This window comes from Geotrypetes seraphini, chromosome 10, assembly GCF_902459505.1.
Source record: "Geotrypetes seraphini chromosome 10, aGeoSer1.1, whole genome shotgun sequence".
NCBI classification, from domain to species: domain Eukaryota; kingdom Metazoa; phylum Chordata; class Amphibia; order Gymnophiona; family Dermophiidae; genus Geotrypetes; species Geotrypetes seraphini.
This window is the reverse complement of record NC_047093.1, coordinates 138,795,235-138,820,913: the sequence shown is the minus strand read 5'-3', so window position 1 is coordinate 138,820,913 and position 25,679 is coordinate 138,795,235. Positions and strand designations below refer to the sequence as shown.

Here is a 25,679-nt window from a genome sequence, read left to right as displayed (position 1 = left end):
ACTGGCCACCATAAGGGAATGGGGGCGGAGAGGCTCAGCACTGGGCAGGGCACGGAAAGATCGCTCCTGCCCCGTACACCGTTGTACCACCAGGGATTAAAAATGGCAGAGAAGCGTGCGTGCCGGGAGGAGAGGTTTTTTTTCAAAAAAAAGTTAGTTGGCATCCCTCCTGTCCCGGCCTACCATATCGTCTGGGAGGGTGGACATTGTTATGCCAATTTTTAAAAAAGGGTTCCAAGGAAGATCTGGGAAATTACAGACCAGTAAGCCTGACTTCAGTGCTGGGAAAATTAGTGGAAACAATTATAAATACAAAATAAAAAATTTTGGAACATGTAGAGAAACATGATTTAATGGGAGAGAGTCAGCATGGGTTCAGCCAAGGGAGGTCTTGCCTCATGAATTTGCTTGACTTCTGTGAAGGTGTAAATAAACATGTGGATAAAGATGAGCCAGTTCATATCCTACGTTACAGATAAGTAACTACACTTTTTCTCAATGGAGGAGGATAAATAGTGGAGTGCCACAGGGATCTGTACCGGTTAACATGTTTATAAATAATCTGGAAGTTGGAACTACAAGTGAGGTGATTAAATTTGCAAATGACACTAAACTGTTCAAAGTTGTTAAAAACACATGCAGATTGTAAAAAAATTGCAGGCAGATCTTAGGAAATGAGAAGATTGGGCATCCAAGTGGCAGATGAAATTAAATGTGGACAAGTGCAAAGTGATGCACATTGGGAAGAATAACCCAAATCACAGTTACCGGATGCTAGGGTCCACTGTAGGGGTTAGCGCCCAAGAAAAGGATCTGGGTGTCATTGTGGGCAATGTGAATAAACTTTCCGCCCAATGTGCAGTGGTGGCCAAATTCATGTCCCAAGTGGTCCAGAGCTCCCCACTCAGAAATTGATGAAATCTTTCTAGGAGATATCCAAAGTTCTGGGACATGATCTCAACTAGGCCCAGAGTTAGGGGCTCCTTTATTTGGGCTACTATTTTGTAGCCATGGAAGATGTTGACTGGGGGGTCCCTTCTTGAAACTGGACCAGTTGACATGGAACTTCTCAAAAAACAAACAAGATGCTAGAAATGATTAAAAAAATGGATGGTAAACAAGACTGAGAATGATATAATGCCTCTGTATCTCTCCACGGTGTGACCTCACCTTAAGTATTGCGTTCAGTCCTGTGGCGTAGCGAGGGAGAGAGGCACCCCTCCCCCGCCCTCTTCTCCGCCCCCCCCCCTTCACCGCCCCCTCCTGCTGTGTGCATGCCTCTTTAACGTTCCTGGCGTAAGCAGCAACCTCAACCTGCTGCTCGCGCCAGCGTCGGTTCTTCCTCTGACATCACTTCCTAGGCACAGGTCCAGGAAGTGATGTCAGAGGAAGAGCCGACGCCAGCACGAGCAGCAAGTTGGGGCTGCTGCTTGTGCTGCGTATGATAGTGGGAGAGCCGGGGGGGGGGGAGAGGGGGGCAGAAAGGAGGACGAGTGTCGGCGCCTCCACCAAGATGCCACAGGGGTAGACTGCCCTCCCCCACTTACTACTACACTACTGAGCGGAACTAGAAGAGCGACCAAGATGGTAAAGGGGATGGAACTCTTCTCGTATGAGGAAAGACTGAAAAGGTTGGGGCTCTTCAGCTTGGAAAAGAGACGGCTGAGGGGAGATATAATTAAAGTCTACAAAATCCTGAGTGGAGTAGAACGGGTACAAGTGGATCGATTTTTCACTATGTCAAAAATTGCAAAGACTAGGGGACACTCGATGAAGTTACAGGGGAAATACTTTTAAAACCAATAGGAGGAAAAAAATTTTCACTCAGAGAATAGTTAAGTTCTGGAATGCGTTGCCAGAGGATGTGGTAAGAGCAGATAGCGTAGCTGGTTTTAAGAAGGGTTTGGACAAGTTCCTGGAGGAAAAGTCCATAGGCTGTTATTGAGAAAGACACGGGAGAAGCCACTGTATTGGTAGCATGGATTGTGGCTACTATTTGGGTTTTTCCCAGGTACTTGTGACCAAGATTGGCCACCGTGAAGACGAGATACTGGGCTAGATGGACCATTGGTCTGACCTAGTAAGGCTAGTCTTATTTTCTTATCTCAGGATCCTTTGTGCCCTCCCCAGGCCTTACCCCTCGCTCCCCCACCACTGAGGATTCTCTGTGCCCTTCCCAGGCTATTCTCCTCAGTCCTGTTCAAAGAGTGTCTTTGAAACGTGGCTGCCGTGGAAATCGTACATGTGAGAGTGAAGCCTCAGGAATGCTTTGCGTGAGGACTGACGTCAACCACTTCAAAACATTAGCTGGGCGTTTCAGAAGGGGCTCGTGCGGTTAGCGCACGTAGCCTTAAGAGCTTTGACAGTTTTTTCGTAGTTTGGTTTCGAGTGTGGCACAGTTCTTCGCTTAGTAAAGGCCCCGGCCTCTTGCAGCTGTGGCGGACCAGATGTTTGATATCTGTTATGTGCAGTTTTGTGGAAGGTTTAATAACAGTAAAGCATGGGCCCAGTCAGTCCTGTTTTCACTCGGCCCACCATAGAACTGCTTCAGCAGCAAGAGCCAGGCTAGCCTTGCGCACCCCCCCCCCCCTCTTTCCTCTAAAGGCATCATAAACACAGGATTCGCTGCAACAAATAAACAGGACCTTTGCCCCTGCTCATGCGGGTGCCACTCCTGGCTGCTTCTGCGTGGATTCCCAAGGAAGCAAAGTACCGAGGCCTTCTCCAGTCTTTGGGACCCGGCTGTTTTCCTTCCCTGTTTTGTGAAAGCTGTCCTATTCTTTTCCCCAAGTTGCAGCCGAGTGACGAACAGATCAGCGGCGTCTCTAGCCATCGGCGTTTACCTGGTCCCCATCCTCGCTCCCTCAGAACCTTACAGTCTTGGTGGTTTCAGCGCCCCCCCCCACCCCCCCCGTGTGTTTAATCTAGTCTGGTTTTTAAGACCAGCAAAGGGGGTCTCTCCTCTCTGGCATATCCAAAAAATGTGTGGATTTAGCAGGCCACTTAACTGTGCCGAGTATCCCCTTTGGATATAGTCCTTGTTGCAATTGGTCTTTAAATTCTGTTGTCTGGCTTGAAGTGATTTATGCTAGGGTCTGCCCCCCCCCCCCCAGGTGAGAAAGAGTAGGGGTTGGAAGGTAGGGTTACCATAAGGACTCCAGAAAAAAAAAAAGAGGACGGATTGAGACATCTGGGTTTTACTTCCACTGAAAGCAACGGAAGTAAAACTCGGATATCTTAGTCAGTCCTCCTTTTTCTGGAGTCATTATGGTAACCCTATGGAAGGAGGGTCTAGTGGTGAAAGTATAAGCTCTTTAGTTTTGTCTTTTGGGTAGCATTTTCTCTACGATGCTCTGTATTCCCGGCCTTTTCCCATTGAGGCCTGAGGGGCCTCTCAAACATGGAGGCCGTCGATACTGGCGTGCATTATTTCCTTAGTTGTCGCCACTCTCGCCACCAGTTCTGCCTCGTTTCTCCATCTCATTCCTCCTGCATTACGGCACCTACCAACCGCTCCCTGTCCAGGCCTCCACGCCCTTCCCTTCCTTGACACCTGCCTGGACCCTCGCCAGAGAGTACCAAGAGGCCTTCATCTTCCTTTCTGCCCTTTTTTGGAATTTTTCCCATCTCCTCCATCTGTTTACAACCCTCCCCCCCCCCAACCCTGTGGTTTATCTACAGGTTTGATGTGTTAATGCCAAGTTAGTAATTATGCGGCAACGCTAAGGTTTCCAAGGCCTTAGGAATTCGAGATGAATCAGCTTGGACTCTGTTTCACTGGCTTACTCTGGATTAAGAGGCTTTTATTTATTTATTTTTTTCAGAAGTCAGGTGTTTTGGCGATTTGCATATTCAGCTTACACAGACCATGGGACCATCATTCCTGTGGTCCTGGATGAAGCGGCATTTACCTCTTATGCACTCAGGGTTGCCAACTGGCTCTCGATTCTGCCTAATTCATTGATCTCGTCCTCACTTCACTCTGTTGCATGCTGGAAGTTAACAAGAAAGAAGAAATCTAACAAGTCTGCGGTGAATGTCGAGCAGCAAGGTACCAAAAAACCCCCCCCCAAAACCTGCAGAACAGATGTACTGGACGCAGGCACTTTAATCAGTCAAAAAAATGTTGCATGATGAACATTCAACTTTGCTGTAGGGAAGCGGGGACCCTACATGGTCCGTGTTTCGATTAAACATCTTCCTCAGGGGGGTCCCTGGTTTTCTGTGAGAATAACAAAGTGGAGCGCGACGAGTATGCGGGAAAATCTGGTGCCTGTTGTGAAAAATGCTACTAGAGGCTGCAACAAGAAAACGAGAGCTACAAGTCCCAGCATGCAGCAGGGTAAACCCAGCACTGGATCAACTTTTATCATGGAGTTCCATTTACTATTACCATTGATTAAATTTCAAAAAGAAGCATTTCAACTCCGATTTAACTCACTGTGCGTGTGCCCCCCCCTTCCCCCCTTCCAGGCACCTCACCTGTGGGGGTAATTCTGTATAGATCACCTAAATTTAGCTACTGGGATGATGCTCTGTAAGTGTGCACGAGTCCGCCTTTACGCAGTGAATGGTTTGGCGTGAGCGCATAGGGTTAAATTCAATAAGTGGTGTTCAAAACCCAGTTCTGAAAAAAAAAAATGATGCGCCCATTATAGAATAACGTTAAACGCTGATTCGGACGCCAGAACGTATACCTGCAGATACCGGGTGTAATTTCCAGGTTCCAATTGGCGCGCAAGCCCCCGGTATTCTGTAACACTGCGTGCAAATTTTAGAAATGCCCCCTGTTCTTGCCATGGCCACGCCCATTTAGGGTTGCGCTCTGTGGGAATTGGCCGCGCATTGTTATAGTGCGTAGCAAGATGTGCACGCAAATCAAAACTGATGAGACAATTAACACCCTGGTACTAATTGATTTGTTAGTCAGTATAGTTGGGTGCATGTTTTAGAACAGGGGGTCTCAAAGTCCTTCCTCGAGGGCTGCAATCCAGTCGGGTTTTCAGGATTTCCCCAATGAATATGCATGAGATCTATTTGCATGCACTGCTTTCATTGTTTGCTAATAGCTCTCATGTGTATTCATTGGGGAAATCCTGAAAACCTGACTGGATTGCGGCCCTCGAGGAGGGACTTTGAGATCCCTGTCTAAGATTGATATCATAATTAGAATCTATTGGATAATGGCTGGTATAATTGGCGTGTCTGCCGCACAACTTATATTCCACCAAAGACGCTATACTCATATTATCCCTCTCCTCGTCACTTCATTGGCTTCCCATCCATTTCCGAAAACAGTTCAAACTCCTCTTAGTGACTTACATAGAAACATAGAAATTGACGGCAGATAAGGGCCACGGCCCATCCAGTCTGCCCACCCTAATGACCCTCCCCTGCCTTTACTTTGCGAATAGATCCCACGTGTCGATCCCATTTGGCCTTAAAATCAGGCACGCTGCTGGCCTCAATCACCTGAAGTGGAAGACCATTCCAGCGATCAACCACCCTTTCGGTGAAAAAGAATTTCCTGGTGTCCCCGCGCAGTTTCCCACCTCTGATTTTCCACAGATGCCCTCTTGTTGCCGTAGGACCCTTGAAAAAGAAGATATCCTCCTCTGCATCGATGCGGCCCGTGAGATACTTGAACGTCTCGATCATGTCTCCCCTCTCTCTGCGCTCCTCGAGCGAGTATAGCTGTAATTTATCTAACCGTTCTTCGTACGGGAGATCCTTCAGTCCCGAGACCATCCGGGTGGCCATTCTCTGGACCGATTCCAGCCTCAGCACATCCTTACGGTAATGCGGCCTCCAGAATTGCACACAGTATTCCAGGTGGGGCCCTCACCATGGATCTATACAAAGGCATAATGACTTCAGGCTTACAGCTGACGAAGCCCCTGCGTATGCAACCTATGATTTGTCTTGCCTTGGAAGAAGCTTGCTCCACTTGATTGGCAGCCTTCATGTCCTCACTGACGATCACCCCTAAGTCCTGTTCTGCTACCATTCTTGTTAGGATCTCGCCATTAAGGGTATAAGTCCTGCATGGATTTTGGATACCCAGGTGCATAACTTTGCACTCACTCCGCAGCCCTCTCAGAATCTCCCCTCCCCCCCTTGAACTCCGTTCATCGGGCAGGTTCCTCCTATCCGTACCCTTCTCCTCCACTGCCAACTTCAGTCTCCGTCCCTTCTATCTTGCTGCACCTTAGGCCTGGAACAGACTGTCTGAGTCATTATGTCAAGCTCCGTCTCGATCAGTTTTCAAATCCAAGCTAAAAGTCTACTTTTTTGAGGCCGTTTTCAATTCCTCGCACTCACTGCAAGAAACTCCCCATCCACTATAAGTCCTGTCTGTCCAAATTAAATTGTAAGCTCTTCTGAGCAGGGACCGTCTGTTGCATGGGAATGTACAACAGCACTGCATACACCTTTCAGCGCTATAGAAATGATAAATAGTACTACTAATGCTGACTGTGGGCGGTTAAGTGCAAAGATGTGTGCATCAGTGCTGGCCGTGTCCGTGACACGGCCGTGCCCCTCCCACATCCACCGCCCACATGTGCGTGATGGATTTTGTGCACATAACCTACAGAATTCCAACTAAAGGTAGTTTTTGCACGTTAGTGCCAAATGGCTCCAATTAAGACCTAATTATGCCAATTTGCATCTAATTATTTAATTAATGGCATGTGCAGCTGACGATATTTTATCAAAGGTGCGTTCAGATTTCTGTGTTAAGCATATGTTTCGGTGTGCAAGTTTCCAGAGTTAGGGCGAATATTTTGTCTAATGGGCAGTCTGGCTTTACATAAGAACATAAAGAGTTGCCATAGTGGGACAGAACGAAGGTCCATCGCGCCCAGTATCCTGTTTTCAACAGTGGGCAACCCAGGTCCCAAGTACCAGGCAGAAACCCAAAGAGTAGCAACATTCCAGAGCAGAGATTGTGATGTCATAATGCCTCATTCCACCAATGCCTAAGAGCCAACCTTATCAGTGATGTCACTCTACTTGGCTCACATAAGAACATAAGAACTGCCATACTGGGACAGACCAAAGGTCCATCAAGCCCAGTATATTGTTTCGACAGTGGTCAACCCAGGTCCCAAGTACCAAGCAGAAACCCAAAGAGTAGCAACATTCCAGAGCTGAGATTGTGATGTCATAATGCCTCATTCCACCAATGCCTAAGAGCCAACCTCAGCAGTGATGTCACAATGGCTTGATTGTCCTAGACGGCTCAAATAAGAACATAAGAACTGCCATACCGGAACAGACCGAAGGTCCATCAAGCCCAGTATCCTGTTTACAACAATGGCCAATCCAGGTCCCAAATACCAGGCAGAAACCCAAAGAGTAGCAACATTCCAGAGCAGAGATTGTGATGTCATAATGCCTCATTCCACCAATGCCCAAGAGCCAAGCTCAGCAGTGATGTCACAATGGCTTCATTGTCCTAGACTTGGCTCACATAAGAACAGCCATACTGGGACAGACTTAGTGGCGAACCCAGGTCCCAAGTACCTAGCTAGATTCCAATAATGGCTGGGGTAAATAATGGACTTTTGTTTTAGGAAATTATCCAAACCTTTTCTAAAACTCTGCTGAGCTAACTGCTTTCACTACATTCTCTGCCAATGAATTCCAGAGTTTGGTCTTTCACCATACACCAAACCCTCCTACAAGTCTAGAATTTTTCCTTCTCTGGGACAGAACTGGGTGCTGCTCTCTCTGGATCTTTGGAGCTGAGTGGGAGCGGCCCAGGATCATCCCATTTTAAGCTTCAAATTTTGTTTTCAGGGTCAGAACTGATCGCTCTTGGTTGTATTGGTTCTTGTGATCAGGGGAGTTAAAAAAACTACAAGGCTCAGCATGCAGTGGAAGGGAGGAGGGTAAAACTCGGACTGGATTTTGCTATCCTTTGAATGCGGTACAGTCAGCTGCTCTCCCTCAGTAACAGATCCCCATATTTTGTGTAGCACAAACACAGACACACGTCTTTGTCCGTTTGCCTTTCTCTAGGGAATGTATCTGCCTCTGGTGTTTTTGTTTTTTTTTACAGTTATATAGTTACAGCCTAGGAATAAGAGCTGTCAGTGACCCATCTGGTCCTGGGGGGGGGGGGAGCAGAGGGGAGAACTCATGTCTTCAGTTTTTGTCACCACTTCCCCCTCCTCTCTTGTTTCTGTTCTGCCCAGGCCGGTCCTAATTTCAGAAGAATGCATTCCGAGGCAGGAGAAAGGGAGAGAAAAAAAAAAAAAAGCCCAGAAACTTATTGAAACAATGGCAAGAATGCAGTGAAGTCATTGTGTGGATAAAGCCGAAGAAAAAAAAAAGCCCTGGGCCCACGTTCAGTGCTGATGCCAGTGCATGCCTGCGTGCCCGGAGGGGGGGACGCTCTCGCCACAGGCCTCCGCCTCCTCCCTGTGGCAGGCTGCATCTCGGCAGCTCTGCTCCTCCTCAGCAGGCTGACGTCGTCCGTTCCCTGCCCTCCCCTTCTAGTCCTCCCCGCGCGCCCGCGACAGTCCAGGAGTTGATTACTTGCACCAGGCACCCGGCTCGTCAGCTGAAGGAAACAGAACGCAACGTTTCTCCCTGGGGGGCTTTAACTTGTGAATCTCTGCACTTCTCCCCTCTCCCCCCCCTTTCCTCGTTCCTGCTGTCGCTGCAACCTGCCGGGGCACTTCGGAGAAACACGTAAGGATCGAGTGTAGCGTCTTGTCATCTTACCTGGGGACGGTGGGGACAGACGAGAGAGGAGTCGTCTTTTTCTTTCTCTTTCTGTAAAGCGGGAGCTGTGGAGGGGGGGTCACTGGGACAAGGGATGAGGGAGGGAAAAGGATCCTGCCAGATCTTATAGCCTTGAGGCTAGTTAATGTTACACTCTGGTAAGCGATACGAGTCCAACAGTTGCAGTTCTGCATTAAAACACCAATGAACCGGCGGGTTCTCGGCCAGAGGGGGGGGTGAGGAGGATCGAACTTTGTAGTGCCGGGCCCCAGGCCAGAGTTGGCTCGGGTTGTTTTTTTTATACAGGGGATGGGACAACAGGTGTCTCGTGTTTCTGCTTAGTAATGGTCCGTCATTGCTGTCAGGTGGAGCTAGGGGTGGGGTGTGAGAGAGTTTTGGGCAATGCCCATGGGTCCCCCACCGCCGTTTAGGGCAGCTGCCTAAGGAGGCCGATCCGGTCCTGGGTTGGTTCGGCCACCCTCTGCGGTCCACGCTTTAAAGGAGGAACTACATCTCCCAGCATGCAGTGCGGCCAAACCACTGTAGAAAGTGAATTCAAGTCTTATAGCTCGTGCAAGATTTTGATAGGGATTGAGAATGAGGAGAACACGGGATGGGAGGGGGGGGGGGTGATGGGGGATTGATGGTATACCAGGCAAGCTGTGGAGGGTGGGAGCAGGAACCACCTGTTACTTTTTTCAATTCAAATGACTGTTGAGTGTTGGCTACTAGTTTTTGAGGACCACATGTTATGCCCGTTTTCTGAGCTAGGTTTAATTTGCCTCTGTTGTGATTCCTTGCAACGCTGAATCATTTTAGCCCTGAATTTAGCTCGTGCCTTTTTTTTTCAGTAGTACTTAATTCAGGCACCATAGATATTTCCCTGTCCCAGAGAGCTTATAATGTTAAGTTCGGGCCCGAGGTGGGTGAAATGACTTGTCCATGGTTACAAGGACTCTGGCTCTCTGCTTCCTGTTTTAATCGCTAGGGCTTATAAAGGGTTATGGTGTAATTGGGCGCCCCTGTTTGCATACCATTTGCATGTGAAAATATACAAAATACAGACACTTTCACAGGTGAGCGTACACTTAATGAGGGAAATTCTACAAATGGTGCTCAGAGCTAGGTACCACCAAAAAATCGGCACTACACACGATGCTGTAAAGTGCACAGGCCAACTTCCTTGCCTAATTTCAGGCAACAGACTTAAGACTGACGAAACCTGGAGTAAGTTCTGGCACCCAAGTTACGCATGCCAAGGCAGTATTGTGTTGCAATGTGCGTAACGTCATGGAACACCCCTGACACACCTATGGATATGGTCGGAATGGGTGTTGGTGTTGAACATTCAAACTGGACGTCCTTGCTCTAGGACCGTGACTGCACGCTTTGAACACGCTTGTAGTGTTTTGTAATGGGTGGGATGTGGCACTAGGTCATGGCTGACCCATGGTGCCGCTGTGCCAACTGGTGACGAGCTGAGGCCGTCGTGTGAAGAGTCTTCAAGATGTCTTATATTTCCCCTTTCGTTAACATAGCAATTGGCCATCCAAGATCTTCCTCAGTTTACGTCGGGCCCATTTTTCAATCATCCGTGGCTTTTCAGAAATGTGCTTGTGTGTCAGTTCTAATGTTTATCAGTTCTGTAGCGCTGAAAGGCGTACGCAGCGCTCTGTACATTTTGACATTTAATATGCAGTCCCTCCTCAGAAGAGCTTACATCTAACTTGGACAGACAGACATAACATAGAGGGTTGGGGATGCAGAACCCAAGGTGAGAGAAGTCAGGAGTCAAAAGCACTGTCAGAGAGGTGGGCCTTGAACACTGCCATAGACGGAGCCCACCGTAGGGATTTGGGCAGCTTGTTCCAAGCATACGGCGAAGCAAGGTAGAAGGGACAGAGTCTGGAGTTGACAGAGGAGAAGAGCACAGATAGGAGGGACTTGCCAGCTGAGTGGAGCTCGCTTGTGTGTGTGTGGGGAGGGAGTTATGTGAGGGACAGCCAAATGAGTGCATTTGTAGTCAGGGTCAGCGGCCTTTGTACCTGTATTTGGAATGGAGGATTGATACTGGAATATTCCTTGTTCTTCTGTAGTCTTAGCAAGGTGAGCCTCAGGTCATCTCCAGTCGCCATCATTTCTTGTACCAGGGTTGTATGCTTTAAGGTGTTCTGTAGACTAATAGCCAGACCACCTTCATAGTCAACCCACCTCAACGCCGACAATTATATGGATAAAAGCTGTTCCTGAAACATGCCGTAGATCTACAATGAATGTCTTAAAGAGAACATAGAAAGGACAGAAAAGTGTTCTTCTCTCCAAACTCCACCAACATCTATCATTTTGGTTAGAGGAGGCCTGTAGACTTAAGTGTGTGAAAATCTATGTATTCTCCTGGAAAGGTACCTTCCATCTCAGAAGAACATGAAACACTAGGAACAGGGACATGCTTGCTCCGATTTAGCTCTTGAAGAGGGTTCTAGAAGATGTGGGTAGATACTGAAAAGGGTTGTCCATTTCCAACATTTCTGTGAACATTAGACGCCTGTGATTAAATTGCTTAGTGGAAGAGAGGTTAGCTAGCTCTGGCAAGGTTTCCGGACAACTAATTTTGCTAGTGTGAAGGGAAGGGCAACTAGGTTTTCTAAAGATAGGCGAGACACCTCCTCTCCTTTCTCCTGTCATGCGTTCTTGTTATCTCATTGCTATCTGGGTGTGATTGTGAAGAGTCATTGAGACTCTTCAACCGTTGATTCAGACTTTATCCTGTAACAAAGAAACGGGCAAAGACTGTGCTGAGATCTCACGTTTTTACCTTGGGAAAAGTAATGTGGAAACATTTCAGAAAGTCTGGGCTGATTTAAATGCGATGGATTCTCTTCAGGGGAAGGCAATGAACTGGATGACCTCTTGACCTTCCCTGCTGCTCTAGGTTTGAGTCTAAATGATAGCCCATCCCTAATGTTCAAGAGGTCATTTGCAATGACATTAGAAATGTCAACAACCTACCCCATTTCATTGCATGTTGTTGTTTAAGTAACAAAATACACAATATTGTGTGTTTTTTCATTCACCGTTTAATACTACACACTCTTTAGAAAGATTATGCACACTTGACATAGCTCCTATAACGACAAAATGCCTGGAAAAAGCAAACAAAATGAGCAAGCAAAAACTTCGGGCTGCCTGTCCAGCTTCTTGTTTCTCCGATTTTAGTTGGCCTTTTGAGGTTTGTTTCCAAGCCTATATTCTTTTGATTTGTTGACCTTTTGAGGGTGTTTTAGAGTCACTTCTTTCTATCAATATTGTCCATGTGACAGCATAACTCAATCAGGTTTTGGTGTCTTTGGTGTCTTGGTAAGTTTGTGCTCTGAATGCAAGAAGTGTTATTTTTATTGGCCTGGTAAAAATGGCCGCCAGGGGAGATGATCATGATGAAGCTCAACAGGGTCTTAAGCTAGCATAACTTGAAGATGATTTCTGTTTTGTCGCGGATAAACGTCTTACTGTAGCAAGTTAAACATGAACAGTACAAGTTTGCGATCAGCAAAGATGGTGTGGTTCATATAGCCCAGTACACACCAGGACTGGTGAGGTTAGCAGAGGCTAGGCCCGTAGCCTAGACAGGAACTCGTGCTTCTACAGGCCCTACCTCATCCTTCGCTGCAGCTAGAGACAAAAGCAGTGAAGGACGACAGTGAACCGCTAGGACACCTCTCCGTATGCTGTCTCCCCCCTTGCACATCGCACAACCTGTGGTTAGAACAGAGGTTCCAGATCAGAAAGGTTAATAGTGAACCATGGACAGACCAGGGCCAGATTTAAGATTTTGATGTCTGTAGACCAGACCAGACAGCAGCTCCTAGAGACATGGAGGGTAGAGGGAAACGTTGGAGATCCCAAATATAGGATAACCAGAGGAAAACACCAGTGGCAGCTTTTGAAAAGCAGCCCTAATGTAAGCAGAGAAAGCCTCTCTTTGGCTTGGATGCGTGGTGTCTCCAAAATCTGGTGCCCTGCGGTTACCTGTCTTGCCAGTACCTAAATCCATGCCTGGCATGGATGCAGGAGATGTGTAGAGCTTCTTCCTGCGTGCATGCTATCCGACTTGACTGCTTGAGTGGCATGGTAGAGGAAGGACTTCCTTTGATTGGCTCGAGTCGCTACCGTTGGCCTCATGTGCCAAGGCTGGGGAAATTCTGGGTAGATGCCACTGGCATGGAAGGGGAAAGAGCAGGGGAGGATGCTGGTATGGGGGAAAAGGAGAATGAGAATTTGGATGCTTTGGGGACTGGAAGGGGGGAGAGAGAAAGAGCAGAGAATATATCTCATGCTGGGGAGGGGAAGTTGAAAGGAGGGATTGATGGGGGAGGGAGAGAGATGGCTACTGGGTCTAAGGGGGTAGAGGGGGGAGGCGGGTGAGGAGGCGAGGAAGGGAAAGAGACAACTGGTGGACTTAAGTGGTGAAAAAGGAGCTGTAGTATTTACCAGTGGTAAATCAGGCACAGAACTGTGTATGTGTGTGTGTGTGTGGAAGGGGGGGGGAGGTTTAAACCAAAGTTTTGGCTAGGGTGCCATGGTCCATTCCTATGTCTCCCTCCAGGCAGTCAGTAAAGAGAAGGTTTTTGCCTTGTCGATTCTCTGGTGTTCAGAATCCAGCTGTTTACTTTGCTCAAAGCCTCTGGAACGAGAGGGAGAGGCGCAGTGAAGTCCTTCAGAAGGAGAGAGAAGGGGAACCCCTCACTGTACAGAGGGTCCCCAGTTTGTTTTGAGGCTTCAGAGGGGTTCTAATCGGGCTCTCCTCCGTTCTTCCCTTAATGAAGGGGAGGCTGGAGAGGGCTTGCGCTTTTTTTTTTTTTTTTTAATTGCAGGGTTTTCAGGGTGAGTTTGGGGTTATAACAGGTGATCTGCAGTTTCTCAACTACTGCATAGGATGCCTGCTAGAATGAATGAATGACTTTCATGATGTTACCATGCTTCCTACCCAAGGCAGGTCATCCTGCCTAGAACGAGTCTTATACCATAAGAGGCGTTCCTGAACGGGGTGGGGGATTTTGCATCTTGCATTCCCTATGCATTAATACGTGTGACATGGAAGTGAGGTGCAAGTTAATTTTCGGTGTGTGATTCTCCCTCTTACCTCTAATCCCTGGCTCTGTCACTGACTCGCTGTATGTGACCCTGGGTGAAGTCATTTTATCTCCATGTGCCTCCGCTCTAATTCCCGGCTCTGGCCCCGACTTGTGTGTTCCTGGGGTGAGTCACTCTCTCGGCTATAGTCCCTGGCTCTGTCCTTTAACTCGGTGCATGCGTGACCCTCATCGTCCGTACCCTCGTGACCCAGTTGTAGAAAAGGGACTTGCTTTAATCTGGTGAGTCAGCTAGAGGTCGGAGGGCCTGACTTGCCCTGTTCTAATTTCATGGTTCTTGCTGATGTGAGGAAAGCTTCTTTAAAACATGAGTTGGTATTATCGAATCTCCCGATTCAAGCATTCAGGTGTTAAACTGGGAAAGATTGTTCTGTTAAATGAAATTTATAGCTGTTGTAACCTTTCAGAGGGTGAAATTCACCATTGTCCTGGGTAGGGGGGGTGGTAGGATCTTATTCTTAGACAATAAATTCTTTGAAAGGAGTCTCAGTAGGCCGGGCTTGTGTTGAGGGTTGGATATGGCCATTTCTACACATCTAACACTCCAGCACACACTGCCCCACCACACATGTTTCGCACACATCTCTCCTTGCCTCGGGATGCAGCAGCTTCAGGGCAGGATCAACACATGAGGGTTTCTGTTAGCTGAGAATAAATATGACATCCATTCTCCCTCTGCTTCTCCACCCACTCATTTGAAGATGTTGCATTCAAATTACTCTCGCTTCTTCATTGACCTCTTGGATGGATTTAATGTCATTGTATTGGCCGGGAGCAAGTTAATGCGATTTGATGTATCGTAGTCCATAACCTCCTTGATGGGCGGGAATGTTCTTCCTTAGGCTGTGAGGGCCCAGCCCCCACACCTGAACAGGTTGGAGCTTCTTTGGTTTGCCTTTGCTGGGCAAGAGCAGTCCATTGTGATAGAAATTCGTTGGCCAACTCTTAACCCTACGGAACTGTAGATGATACAGTTTTGCATTGATGTGAGACTAACGAAGTGAACATCTTCAACGGTTGACCACTTTTAGAAAACAAAATGCTGACACTCGTCTACATTCATGTTGACCAGGATCCTCCTGTAGGAAAATGTTGATTGCACAGGTGTAGAATCGTTGTAACGTGCATAAGGACCATCTTTGTTAGTCCAATTTCCAAGACCTTGTGTAGGGTGGTGGAAGGAGAGAATCAGTTCGCTAGTGCCTGCTGGTCAGAGGGATGCCCTTTCCCCTCCAAATTCCATCTTCTCACACTTGTGGCTGGAATATTTCATGGCGGGATGAATTGAGAGGAGACTGCAAGTAGCCATACAGCTCTTTGGTCAAATTCCCTTTTGATTCTGGACTGCCATGGCAGAGACCTGTTAGCCTAGGAGCCAGGGAACTGTGTGGAGAGAATGCCCATGGTGGAGTGCTTATAGCCGGCCTGATGGCACAGTTCCCCTGGTCATAGGGTGACGGCACATCTCTGACTCGGAGTTATTGTTTGTATGTCAGGAGTTTTGACTCTAGACTCAGCCATGTGTGTGTGTGACCCATGGATGAGTCATTTTGTCTCCCTGCTTCTCGGCTCTAATCTCCAGCTCTTCCCCTAGGTTGAATGTGATACTAGGGTATTTACTTTTTCTCTCCCTTACCTTCATTCACCCCTTCGGCTCACCCTCGCATTAGCCTGTTGGATATTGTCTTGTCCAGTAATTCCCAATATTTGCTGCCTTCCTGTGTACACAGGGCCTGATAACCTTTAATTTCTGAAGCCTCTGCTGTGTTACCTGTACCGAGCTCAAAGCTAGAGAAAGACACGGGGACAGATTTTTCCCCATCCTTGCGGGAACTCATTTTCCCATCCCCCTCAAGTTCTATTCCCGTCTCTGCAAGCTCCCTCCTCATCTGCACAAGCCTCAAACACTTTAAAAATCATAAGCGTTAGAGCAGTGGTTCTTAACCTGGGTTCGACCGAACCCCAGGGGTTCGGTGAGTCAGTCTCGCGGGTTCGGCGGAGGTCAAAACACACCTCCGACTCATGTAGCGCGCAATCCTTTTCGAGGATGCTGGACATAAAAACGAAGAAAAGGAACAGACTTTGTTGCGAAAATGACATGAGAGTGGCACTTGCCAAGGTAAAGCCGCGCATTTCTGAACTGGTCTTTGAGAGGCAACAGCAGAAGTCACGCTGATTTGCAGTAAATTTCATGATTATGTTATTATTATTCGAAATATAGGAGAACTTTTTTGTTTTCAAAATTGATATTATTTTTTCCCTCACTGTATACCTACGTTTTGAATTTGTAAAAATCATATTTTATTTTTCCAATAAAGAAGGGTTCGGTGAACACGCATATGAACCTGGTGGGGTTCAGTACCTCCAACAAGGTTAAGAACCACTGCGTTAGAGGCTTATGTGGTTAAGGCAGAGCTTACAGGGTTGGGGGTGGGGATAAATTTGTCCCCATGTCATTCTCTACTCAAAGCCAGGAAAGACTCCCAGAGCGGAGCAGGGTGTCCACACCATATTTTGGGGATAGTTTTTTCTCAGCTGAGTAGCTCACAATAGCTAACTGAAACAGCTCTTCAGTTGGAGTCTAAAATTACTCCCCCCCCCCTTTCCCGGTTGCTTGTTTGCAATGGTGAAAAAATTAATTCCAGTTCTTCAAATGTTTACTTGGATATAATTCTTCCAAGCTGACAGAGCCTGTGGTTTAGGTGTCTTATCACCTGCAGCTTTTATTGACAAAACGTGCTGCGCTCCTTGGACTGTGTGTGGCCCAGGTTGGGGGTAGCTGTGAGGAGAGTGGCCTGTGCCTATGTAAATGCCCTCAAACCAGGCCTAACAAAGCCTGCTTGTGGGCAAGGAAGGCCAAGGTCTGCATGGGAACAGAAGCTGACCTGCTCTCTCACAACACCATCCTCCCCCAGAGATGGCGCTTCAAGGACATTCTTGAGGGGCCTCGTCAGGGCAGGGCGGGAGAAATTTGCACTACCAGGGAATGTACTGCCCTCAGTCTCCTTGTGAATGCAAGTCTGGAGATTCCATCATCCAGAGAGCTTTGTCAATGTAGAAGTCTTTGTGCTGGAATAGCAAGGAGTGCCTCAGGGCAGGAGTGAGGCATTGGCAGAGCTGTGTGTGAGAGTCTCAGTTCTGGGGTGACTCAGGGCAGGAGTGAGGTGCATTGGCAGAGCTGTGTGTGAGAGTCTCAGTACTGGAATAGAAGAGGGTGCTTCAGGGCAGGAGTGAGGTGCATTGGCAGAGCTGTGTGTGAGAGTCTCAGTACTGGAATAGCAGGGGTTGACTCAGGGCAGGAGTGAGGTGTATTGGCAGAGCTGTATGTGAGGGTCTCAGTACTGGAATAGAAGAGGGTGCTTCAGGGCAGGAGTGAGGTGCATTGGCAGAGCTGTGTGTGAGAGTCTCAGTACTGGAATAGCAGGGGTTGACTCAGGGCAGGAGTGAGTTGTATTGGCAGAGCTGTATGTGAGGGTCTCAGTACTGGAATAGAAGAGGGTGCTTCAGGGCAGGAGTGAGGTGCATTGGCACAGCTGTGGGTGAGGGTCTCGGCACTGGAATAGCAGGCGTGGAGGTTAAGGGCAGGCGTGGAGGTGTTAAGGGCAGGAGTGAGGTGCATTGGCAGAGCTGTATGTGAGGGTCTCGGTACTGGAATAGAAGAGGGTGCTTCAGGGCAGGAGTGAGGTGCATTGGCACAGCTGTGGGTGAGGGTCTCGGCACTGGAATAGCAGGCGTGGAGGTGGAGGGCAGGCGTGGAGGCGTTAAGGGCAGGAGTGAGGTGCATTGGCAGAACTATATTAGGGGGGGGGTGTTCTCTGTCCTAGAAGAGCGAGGGGATTTATATGGGGGATGGAGACACTGTGTTACCCTGGATAGTCTGATATGTGTAAGCCAGTGTGAAGGATCTTTGTAATGCCCTGAATCTAGAGACTAAGGGAGAAGAATTGTGTTTTCCTACATTTAGTGATCTCTGCCACCCGCTATATGCTGGTGCAATAAAAGCCATTGTGACCTGCAGGGAGTCCAGTTCTGAACGCAGACAGCTGATTTGGGGCCAGTCAACTTTGCTATTTTTTTTGGATTTGGTGTTTTTCAGCTCTAACATGTTCTCTCTCTCTCTCTCTCTGTCTCTCCCTTTCCCCTACCAGGTGCCTGATTAGCTGAAACAACCAACCCCCGGCCACCATGGCATCCCGCGTCTCGCACCGGGACGATGCCGAGCGTTACCTCTTTGTCGACCAGGCCTTTGGAGGCAACAACCCGGCCGCGCAGGCGGACTGGACGGCCAAGCGACTGGTTTGGGTCCCCTCGGAGAAGCACGGTTTTGAGGCAGCCAGCCTGAAGGAGGAGCGGGGCGATGAGGTGGTGGTTGAGTTGTCTGAGAATGGCAAACGGGCTGCCTTCAGCAAGGACGACGTGCAGAAGATGAACCCCCCGAAATTCACCAAGGTGGAAGACATGGCCGAGCTGACCTGCCTGAACGAGGCCTCCGTCTTGCACAACCTCAAGGACCGGTACTACTCCGGCCTGATTTACGTGAGTAAGCCACTGGTGGGAGAGCGTGCACGGTGGTCTGTAACTGATGGGGAAAATATCTCTTGGAGTGCATCCACCACCTGCTTGGTCTTCCTTTCCCCACGTTGCTTTGTCCAGCGAATTTTCCATCGCCTCTGTTGCTTCTATTTTTCTTGCATCCCCAAATCTTCCCTGGTTTTTCCATCTCCACCGTCCTCCTAGCCCCTCTGCTCTCCTCTGTCCCGTCTCGGATCTTCTGCTCTCCTCCATCCCCCGGCCCCTCATCTCTCTGTCTCCCCCCAGCCCCTCTACTCTCCTCTGTCTCCCCCCGCCCCTCTCTTTCCTCTGTTCTGTCCCCTCTGCTGTCCTCTGCCCCGTCCCAGATCTTCTGCTCTCCTCCATCCCCCGGCCCCTCATCTCTCTGTCTCCCCCCAGCCCCTCTACTCTCCTCTGTCTCCCCCCCACCCCTCTCTTTCCTCTGTTCTGTCCCCTCTGCTGTCCTCTGCCCCGTCCCAGATCTTCTGCTCTCCTCCATCCCCCGGCTCCTCTGCTCTCTGTCTCCCCCCAGCCCCTCTACTCTCCTCTGTCTCCCCCCTCTCTTTCCTCTGTTCTGTCCCCTCTGCTGTCCTCTGCCCCGTCCCAGATCTTCTGCTCTCCTCCATCCCCCGGCCCCTCATCTCTCTGTCTCCCCCCAGCCCCTCTACTCTCCTCTGTCTCCCCCCTCTCGCCCCTCTCTTTCCTCTGTTCTGTCCCCTCTGCTGTCCTCTGCCCCGTCCCAGATCTTCTGCTCTCCTCCATCCCCCGGCCCCTCATCTCTCTGTCTCCCCCCAGCCCCTCTACTCTCCTCTGTCTCCCCCCCGCCCCTCTCTTTCCTCTGTTCTGTCCCCTCTGCTGTCCTCTGTCCCATCCCGGCTCCTCTGCTCTCATTCGTCCTTCCTGTTATTTCTGTCCTCTGATCTTCCCATTTCTCCAGTTTCTTCGGTCCTCCTATCATCCCAGACTCCTACTGATCTTTTATGTACTTTTTCTTTAAAAATTGTATTTCTTCCCCACTTTCCTATTGTTTCTAGTGGTTTTTAAAAGTAGTTACCCTTGTATGTTTGATTAATATATTATGTATAAGTGATTTCTTTAAATCTTATTTTATCTTTTGTACAACGCTTTGTAATTTGGAAAAGCGTTCAATCAAATAATATGAATAAACATGAATAAACTTATTCTTTCTTTCCACTGGTCTCCCTCTTCCCCTTTCCGGTTTTCCACTTCCTACTGTCCAGTCCTTCACTTTCTTGTTACCCATTTATTATAACATATCAGGAGGTTTCTATCCCCCCCTTACACTTTTTTCTTACAGGTCATGTAGCAAAGTAAGATGCTCTGTTTAAAAGTGCCCTTGTTGGGGGCTTTATTGACTGCAGGGAGGTACAAGGGCTTTGCCATACTCTCCCGCTTTTTCTGTTGCCACTGTTCTGTGCCGAGATCAGCCTGTGCATTCCAACGCAGGGTTTGGGTAACCTGCCTGTCTGTGATCTCACAGGAAAGATTTGTGTGTGCTGACAGGTGGATATTTGTCTAGGCTTGTCTAACAGGCAGAGTAATGCTTCTGAAGACAATACACTAGCAGAGCTGTGGGTGAAAGAGAATCTCAGTACTGGAATACCAGGGGGTACTACAGGGCAGGAGTGTGGTGCATTGGCAGAGCTGTGTGTGAGGGTCTCGGCACTGGAATAGCAGAGGGTGCACAGGGCAGGAGTGGGGTGCATTGGCAGAGCTGTGTGTGAGGGTCTTGGCATTGGAATAGCAGAGGGTGCACAGGGCAGGAGTGAGGTTCATTGACAGAGCTGTGTGTGATTGTCTCGGCACTGGAATAGCAGAGGGTGCACAGGGCAGGAGTGAGGTGCATTGGCAGAGCTGTGTGTGATGGTCACGGCACTGGAATAGCAGAGGATGCTGCAGGGCAGGAGTGAGGTGCTTTAATAGAGCACCAGGGTCAGATTGATCCGATCCTGGTTTCTCCTACCCCTCCCTGCCCCAGGGTATCTCTATGAACCTGTAGTTAATCCTCAAGTCCTAGAAATGGAGTGGGAATATAACCTGCGCCAGCCCAGCCTGGTCCTGTTGACACTAAGGATAAGCAGCCCAACTCCTTTTCCTAGTGATATGCTGATCCAGTCCTGCTTTTTACTCCACGGGCCTGTGTGGACTTGAATGGCTCTCCCCTAGGGAAAAAATAAAGTACAGAAGACTTCAATTCCCTGCATGCAATAGGGTGAAGGGGAGAAATAAAACCCGGCTTAGATTAGCTGGTCCTGAAGCTATGAGAAGCAGTCGCAGCCCTGGACCTACCGTCCGTGTCACGGGATAAGGGGAGCCCCTGGTCCTGCAAGCAACGATGTTGTCATTCGTGGTTATGTGCTAGGTTCCCTCTCGTCCACGTGGCTAGAACAGCACAGGTTTGGTATACCACCTGTCCTGTACTGACCAATGGTTTCATCATGACATCTTCTGTCAATAAGAGTACCTCACGGGGCGAGGGAATGAATGGAGAGAGCTGGTGTGGATGGAGCAGAGTTTCTGTGTACATCTGTGTAGTTTTGTGTGTGTGTGTGTCTCTCTCTCTCTCTGTTTGGCGGGAGGGAGTGTCTTTGTGTCAGTCTCTTCTCTCTGGGTAATTTTTTGTCTGTTTCTTTGTGCATATCTAATCTAATTCTAAAGTCTTATATACCGAATCATCTCCTAAAAATAGATCACAAAGAAAGATCCATTAAGTAAGGGGGCAGACCACCTCGGGGGCAGTCTTCGCAGGGTGGTGCTGGTGCCTCTCCTCCTGTCCGACCCCTGTGTGCCTCTTGAAACATTCGCCGGCGCATCTTCTTATGCCAGCATTGGCTCCCTTATGACATCACGCTCTGGCCCTGCGACCAAAACGTGACGTCAGAAGGACGCCAAGGCCGGCGTGAACAGCAGATGGAAGAGGTACGCAGGCAGGGCCCAATCGGCAGGAAAGAGGTGGGTGGCGCATGGGTGTCTCTCTTTGTGTCTATGGCATGCTTGCCTGTTTCTTTATATATATATGGTATCTCTTTCTGTCTGAGTGTCTCTCCGTGTATTTGCCTGATCATCTCTCTGTGGATGTCTCTCAGTGTGTGTGTCTATATCTGTGTTTTTGTCTGTACCTGTTTTTCTGTCTGTAGCTTTCATCTGTATGGCGCTTGCCTCATATATATGGAATCTCTCTCTGCCTCCGAGTCTCTCTCGGTGTATCTGCCTGCATGTACCTGTCTGCTTGTCTGGGCCCCGTTTCTTGTATAGACGGTGTGTGTAGGTACAGCGGTCCTGAGCAAGGCTTCGGGCGGGGCGGGGCGCTCTCAGAAGAGACAGGGTGAACCAGTTTGGCCAGGAACCTGGGAATTACGTGATGAAATTCTTCCTTGAAAACAATCCTGGGTGTGAAACCTGTGTTCCCTCGTACACCAAAACCTTCCTCATCCTTCAGTGTCTCGGTATCCCGCAGGGGAAGTGGTGGTGGGAGGAGAACGGAGTCTTATTTCCTGCCTTTTCAATACCCTTAGGGCTCCCCCCTGCCTTCCAAAGTTTCAGATATATAGTATATAAGGTGACTTTTGGTGGCCTTTGTTTCCAAGCTCCTTGCCACGGGCCACCTCAGATGGTTCTGAAACCCAAACAGAAACTGGGTTAGCAAATAGATACCAGCAAGGGTGGGTGGGTTACAAATCCCTGAATCTGTGCCCATTGTCTTGTGAGATGAGGGCGAAAGAGGAGCCCAAGCCTTCAGTTGAGGCCTTGTGGTGTATCTGCCTCCCACTGTGTGTTAATAGCAGGCAAAGCTCAGGCTGTGTCTTTTGCTAGCTTGTCCTCAGGACAAAAGAACAGGTATCTTGTAATAGTACCAGGGAAGTGACTGATTGGTTGACAGCTTGAGCTTTATAATCCATTGCCGCACTGCAAGATCCAGTAACCAGTTTCTCCTCCCTTCCTCTTGTACCACGTCTCTGTATATTGTCAGTATCTGTTTGGCCCTCTGTATAATTTTGTTTTTATACTGTTTTTTATTTGCTTTTAAATCTGTATGTATGTACACCATCTAGACTGCTAGATAGGCGGTATATCAAAATAAAAATGAAACTTGAAATGCACAATAACGCTGTCAGAGGGCATCTGCTTGCCTTCATTCACTACCCTAAAGGAGTTGTTTTTATAGTTGGAGGATTTAGGTTGCAAAACACATCCTGAGCATCCTCTTTCGCTGCCACTCTGCAGTAAAGGGGCCGCTGTCAAAACTGTTTTAAAATAGTAAAGCGAGGTGAATATGAGCCGGGAACAGAGACGCACACAAGCAGTGCCTGACGTGGTCCTTCTTTGCCCGGGGTCATTACTCACCAAGGGGGATACTTTGAAGGTATGCCAGTCATTATTGGCTGGAGTCAGTGGCTCCAACAACTCGATGTTTCAGATGTCATAGCCCTGGCAGGGGGTGCTTGGGGGTCACTTGGAGGAGGGGCTTTATTTACTCTGTTCTGTGGTGATGGTGGGGGGAGGGAGGACCAGTATTGGCGCCTAACTGTCCCTGGGCTGCTGTATCCCCCCCCCACCCCTCAGGAGTTATTTCAAATTGAAACTTCACTTTGCAAAGCCCCCCCCCCTATGGATTGGGTGTTATAGCACATTTTCCACTGTTTTTGTTTAAAACTATCCTGGTGGGGTTTTAGGAATGCTGGTATAGCCAGAAAAAAGAGGAGACTTGAATCCATTACCTGAAAATTAAAAAAAATTAATCTTATGTTCTTTTTTAAAAAAAGGGTTTGGACAAATTCCTGGAGGAAATGTCCTTGGTTTGCTGTCGAGACAGACATGGGATGGTAGCATGGACTACTGCTACTCTTTGGCTTTTTGCCAGGTACTGTGACTTGGATTGGCCTCCGTGAAGATGGGATATTGGGCTAGATCCAGTAAGGCTATTCTTATGTTAATGAAGCCATTGTGACATCACTGATGAGGTTGGCTCCCAGGCATTGGTGGAATGAGGCATTATGACATCACAATCTCTGCTCTGGACTGCTGTTACTCTTTGCGTTTTTGCCAGGTACTTGTGACTTGGATTGGCCTCCGTGAAGACGGGATATTGGGCTAGATCCAGTAAGGCTATTCTTATGTTAATGAAGCCATTGTGACATCACTGATGAGGTTGGCTCCCAGGCATTGGTGGAATGAGGCATTTTGACATCACAATCTCTGCTCTGGACTGCTGTTACTCTTTGCGTTTTTGCCAGGTACTTGTGACTTGGATTGGCCTCCGTGAAGACGGGATATTGGGCTAGATCCAGTAAGGCTATTCTTATGTTAATGAAGCCATTGTGACATCACTGATGAGGTTGGCTCCCAGGCATTGGTGGAATGAGGCATTATGACATCACAATCTCTGCTCTGGTCTGCTGTTACTCTTTGCGTTTTTGCCAGGTACTTGTGACTTGGATTGGCCTCCGTGAAGACGGGATACTGAGTAGATGGACCATTGGTCTGACCCAGTAAGGCTGTTCTTATGTTGAGACAGGTGATGGGAAGAAAATGCATTGTGCTGTAGAGTCTTCAGGCGCAGCCTATCTGTATTTACGTTTAAACATTTTTATTGAAACACATGTATAATATATAAACAACCAGTATACAGTGATTGAGTGCACCGGTTTGCGAGTGTTTTGCAAGACGAGCAAAACATTTGCAAAATCGGCTCCTCGGAAACCAAGTTTGACTCGATTTACATGTGCCAGCCCCCGCGATCTGGCATCCCCCCCCCCCCGCTCATGTGGTGTGTCCCCCCCCCGCAATTCTACAACCCCCCCGCAAGCACCGAAACGAAATCCCTTACCCCGATTGGGCACCGGCACCAGCACCAACGCATAGGACATGCCGGTGCCGGTGCCCAAAGATCCTCCCTCTTCTGGGCTGGGCGGTGCGTCAAAGGAGATCCTCCCTGTGGTGGGCTGGATTGGGCTTTGAGCATTTGCGCATGCTCAAAGCCTTCTGATCTCGCTCTCTCCGAGATTCTCAGATTCAGATTCTCAGATACAGAATCTCGGAGAGAGCGAGATCAGAAGGCCTTGAGCATGCGCAAATGCTCAAAGCCCAGTCCAGCCCAGCACAGGCAACAGGGAAGATCTCTTTTGACGCACCACCCAGCCCAGAAGAGGGAGGATCTTCGGGCACCGGCACCGGCATGTCCTATGCGTTGGTGCTGGTGCTGGTGCCCAATCGGGGTAAGGGATTTCGTTTCGGTGCTCGGGGGAGGGGGGGGATGTAGAATCGCGGGGGAGGGGAGCAACGTGAGCGGGGGAGGAGAATGCCGGTTCGCAGAGGGGGTTGCCGGATCGGAGAAGGGGGGGTATGGAGCAGTGCCGGTTGCCTCAAGGGGGGGGAACGGCGCAACGCTGGTAGCCTCGGGGGGGGGGGGGTGAGACGAGGTGGAACTGATCAAAGCAAGTTTCCCTTACTTCCTATGGGGAAACTCGCTTTGATATACGAGCAATTTGGTTTACGAGCATACTTCTGGAATGAATTATGCTCGTAAACCAAGGTTCCACTATATACATATACATACACACAGTGGCGTTGTGAGGGTAAGTGGCACCTGGGGCGATGGGTCCCCACCCATTTCTTCCCCCCCCCACTCCTTCCCGATCCCTTCTGCTGCCCGCGTCGCATCGGCTATCCCTCTTACGTCACTTTCTAGGCACGGGTCCCAGAAGTGACATCAGAGAGAGGCGCCACCGACGCGAGCAGCAAGTTCATAATGCTGCTTGTGCAGGAAAAATGAAAGAGGTATGAGGGAAGGGAAGGGGCACACGCTTGTGGCAAGGGGAGGGGGGGGTGGAAAGGAAGACGGGCGCCTGCGCCTTTTACAAAGACCACGCCCGGGGCACCCCTCTTTCTATACCAGTGTATGCACGCACCTGTTTGAAAGATACAAGAACTGGACACACCGAATATCCACAAATAATTTCGCAGACGGTCCAGTCTCTGATGACCTCCTGGAATCGAACAAATTCCATCCTCCCCACTCGCCTCCATTCCCAACGAGAGCCTAGGCATGAGTGGTACAGTTAAGAGAAGACTTTAAAGGAGACCCGTCTTCTCCTCTGACTAGAACAGGGGTAGGGAACTCTGGTCCTCGAGAGCCGTATTCCAGTCGGGTGATGTCCTGGCAGAACTGCTATCAGGACTCTTCAATCTCTCCCTAAGTTCGGGGAGAGTCCCCATAGACCGGAA

General features: G+C 48.9%; 2 protein-coding genes across 7 annotated transcripts in view; one reads left to right on the top strand and one right to left on the bottom strand.

Annotated features, from left to right (window-relative positions):
• The window catches only part of MPV17L (MPV17 mitochondrial inner membrane protein like), a 41,063-nt gene extending 32,238 nt beyond the window's left edge, over positions 1-8,825 (bottom strand). The window contains exon 1 of the mRNA XM_033960096.1: positions 8,734-8,825. The gene's annotated coding sequence lies outside the window, so the exon portion shown is untranslated. The remainder of the gene's footprint in view (positions 1-8,733) is intronic.
• Positions 1-25,679, top strand: part of LOC117367510 (myosin-10-like) — a 125,949-nt gene that overhangs the window by 21,305 nt on the left and 78,965 nt on the right. For 4 of the 6 annotated variants that reach the window (XM_033960091.1, XM_033960093.1, XM_033960089.1 and 1 more), the window contains exon 2: positions 18,032-18,419. In XM_033960091.1, the coding sequence (XP_033815982.1) occupies positions 18,069-18,419 (351 nt within the window). In that variant the 5' untranslated portion in view covers positions 18,032-18,068. Of the gene's footprint in view, positions 1-8,503; positions 8,701-18,031; positions 18,420-25,679 lie in introns of those variants that run through there. The other 2 variants (XM_033960090.1, XM_033960094.1) reach the window with 2 other exon arrangements.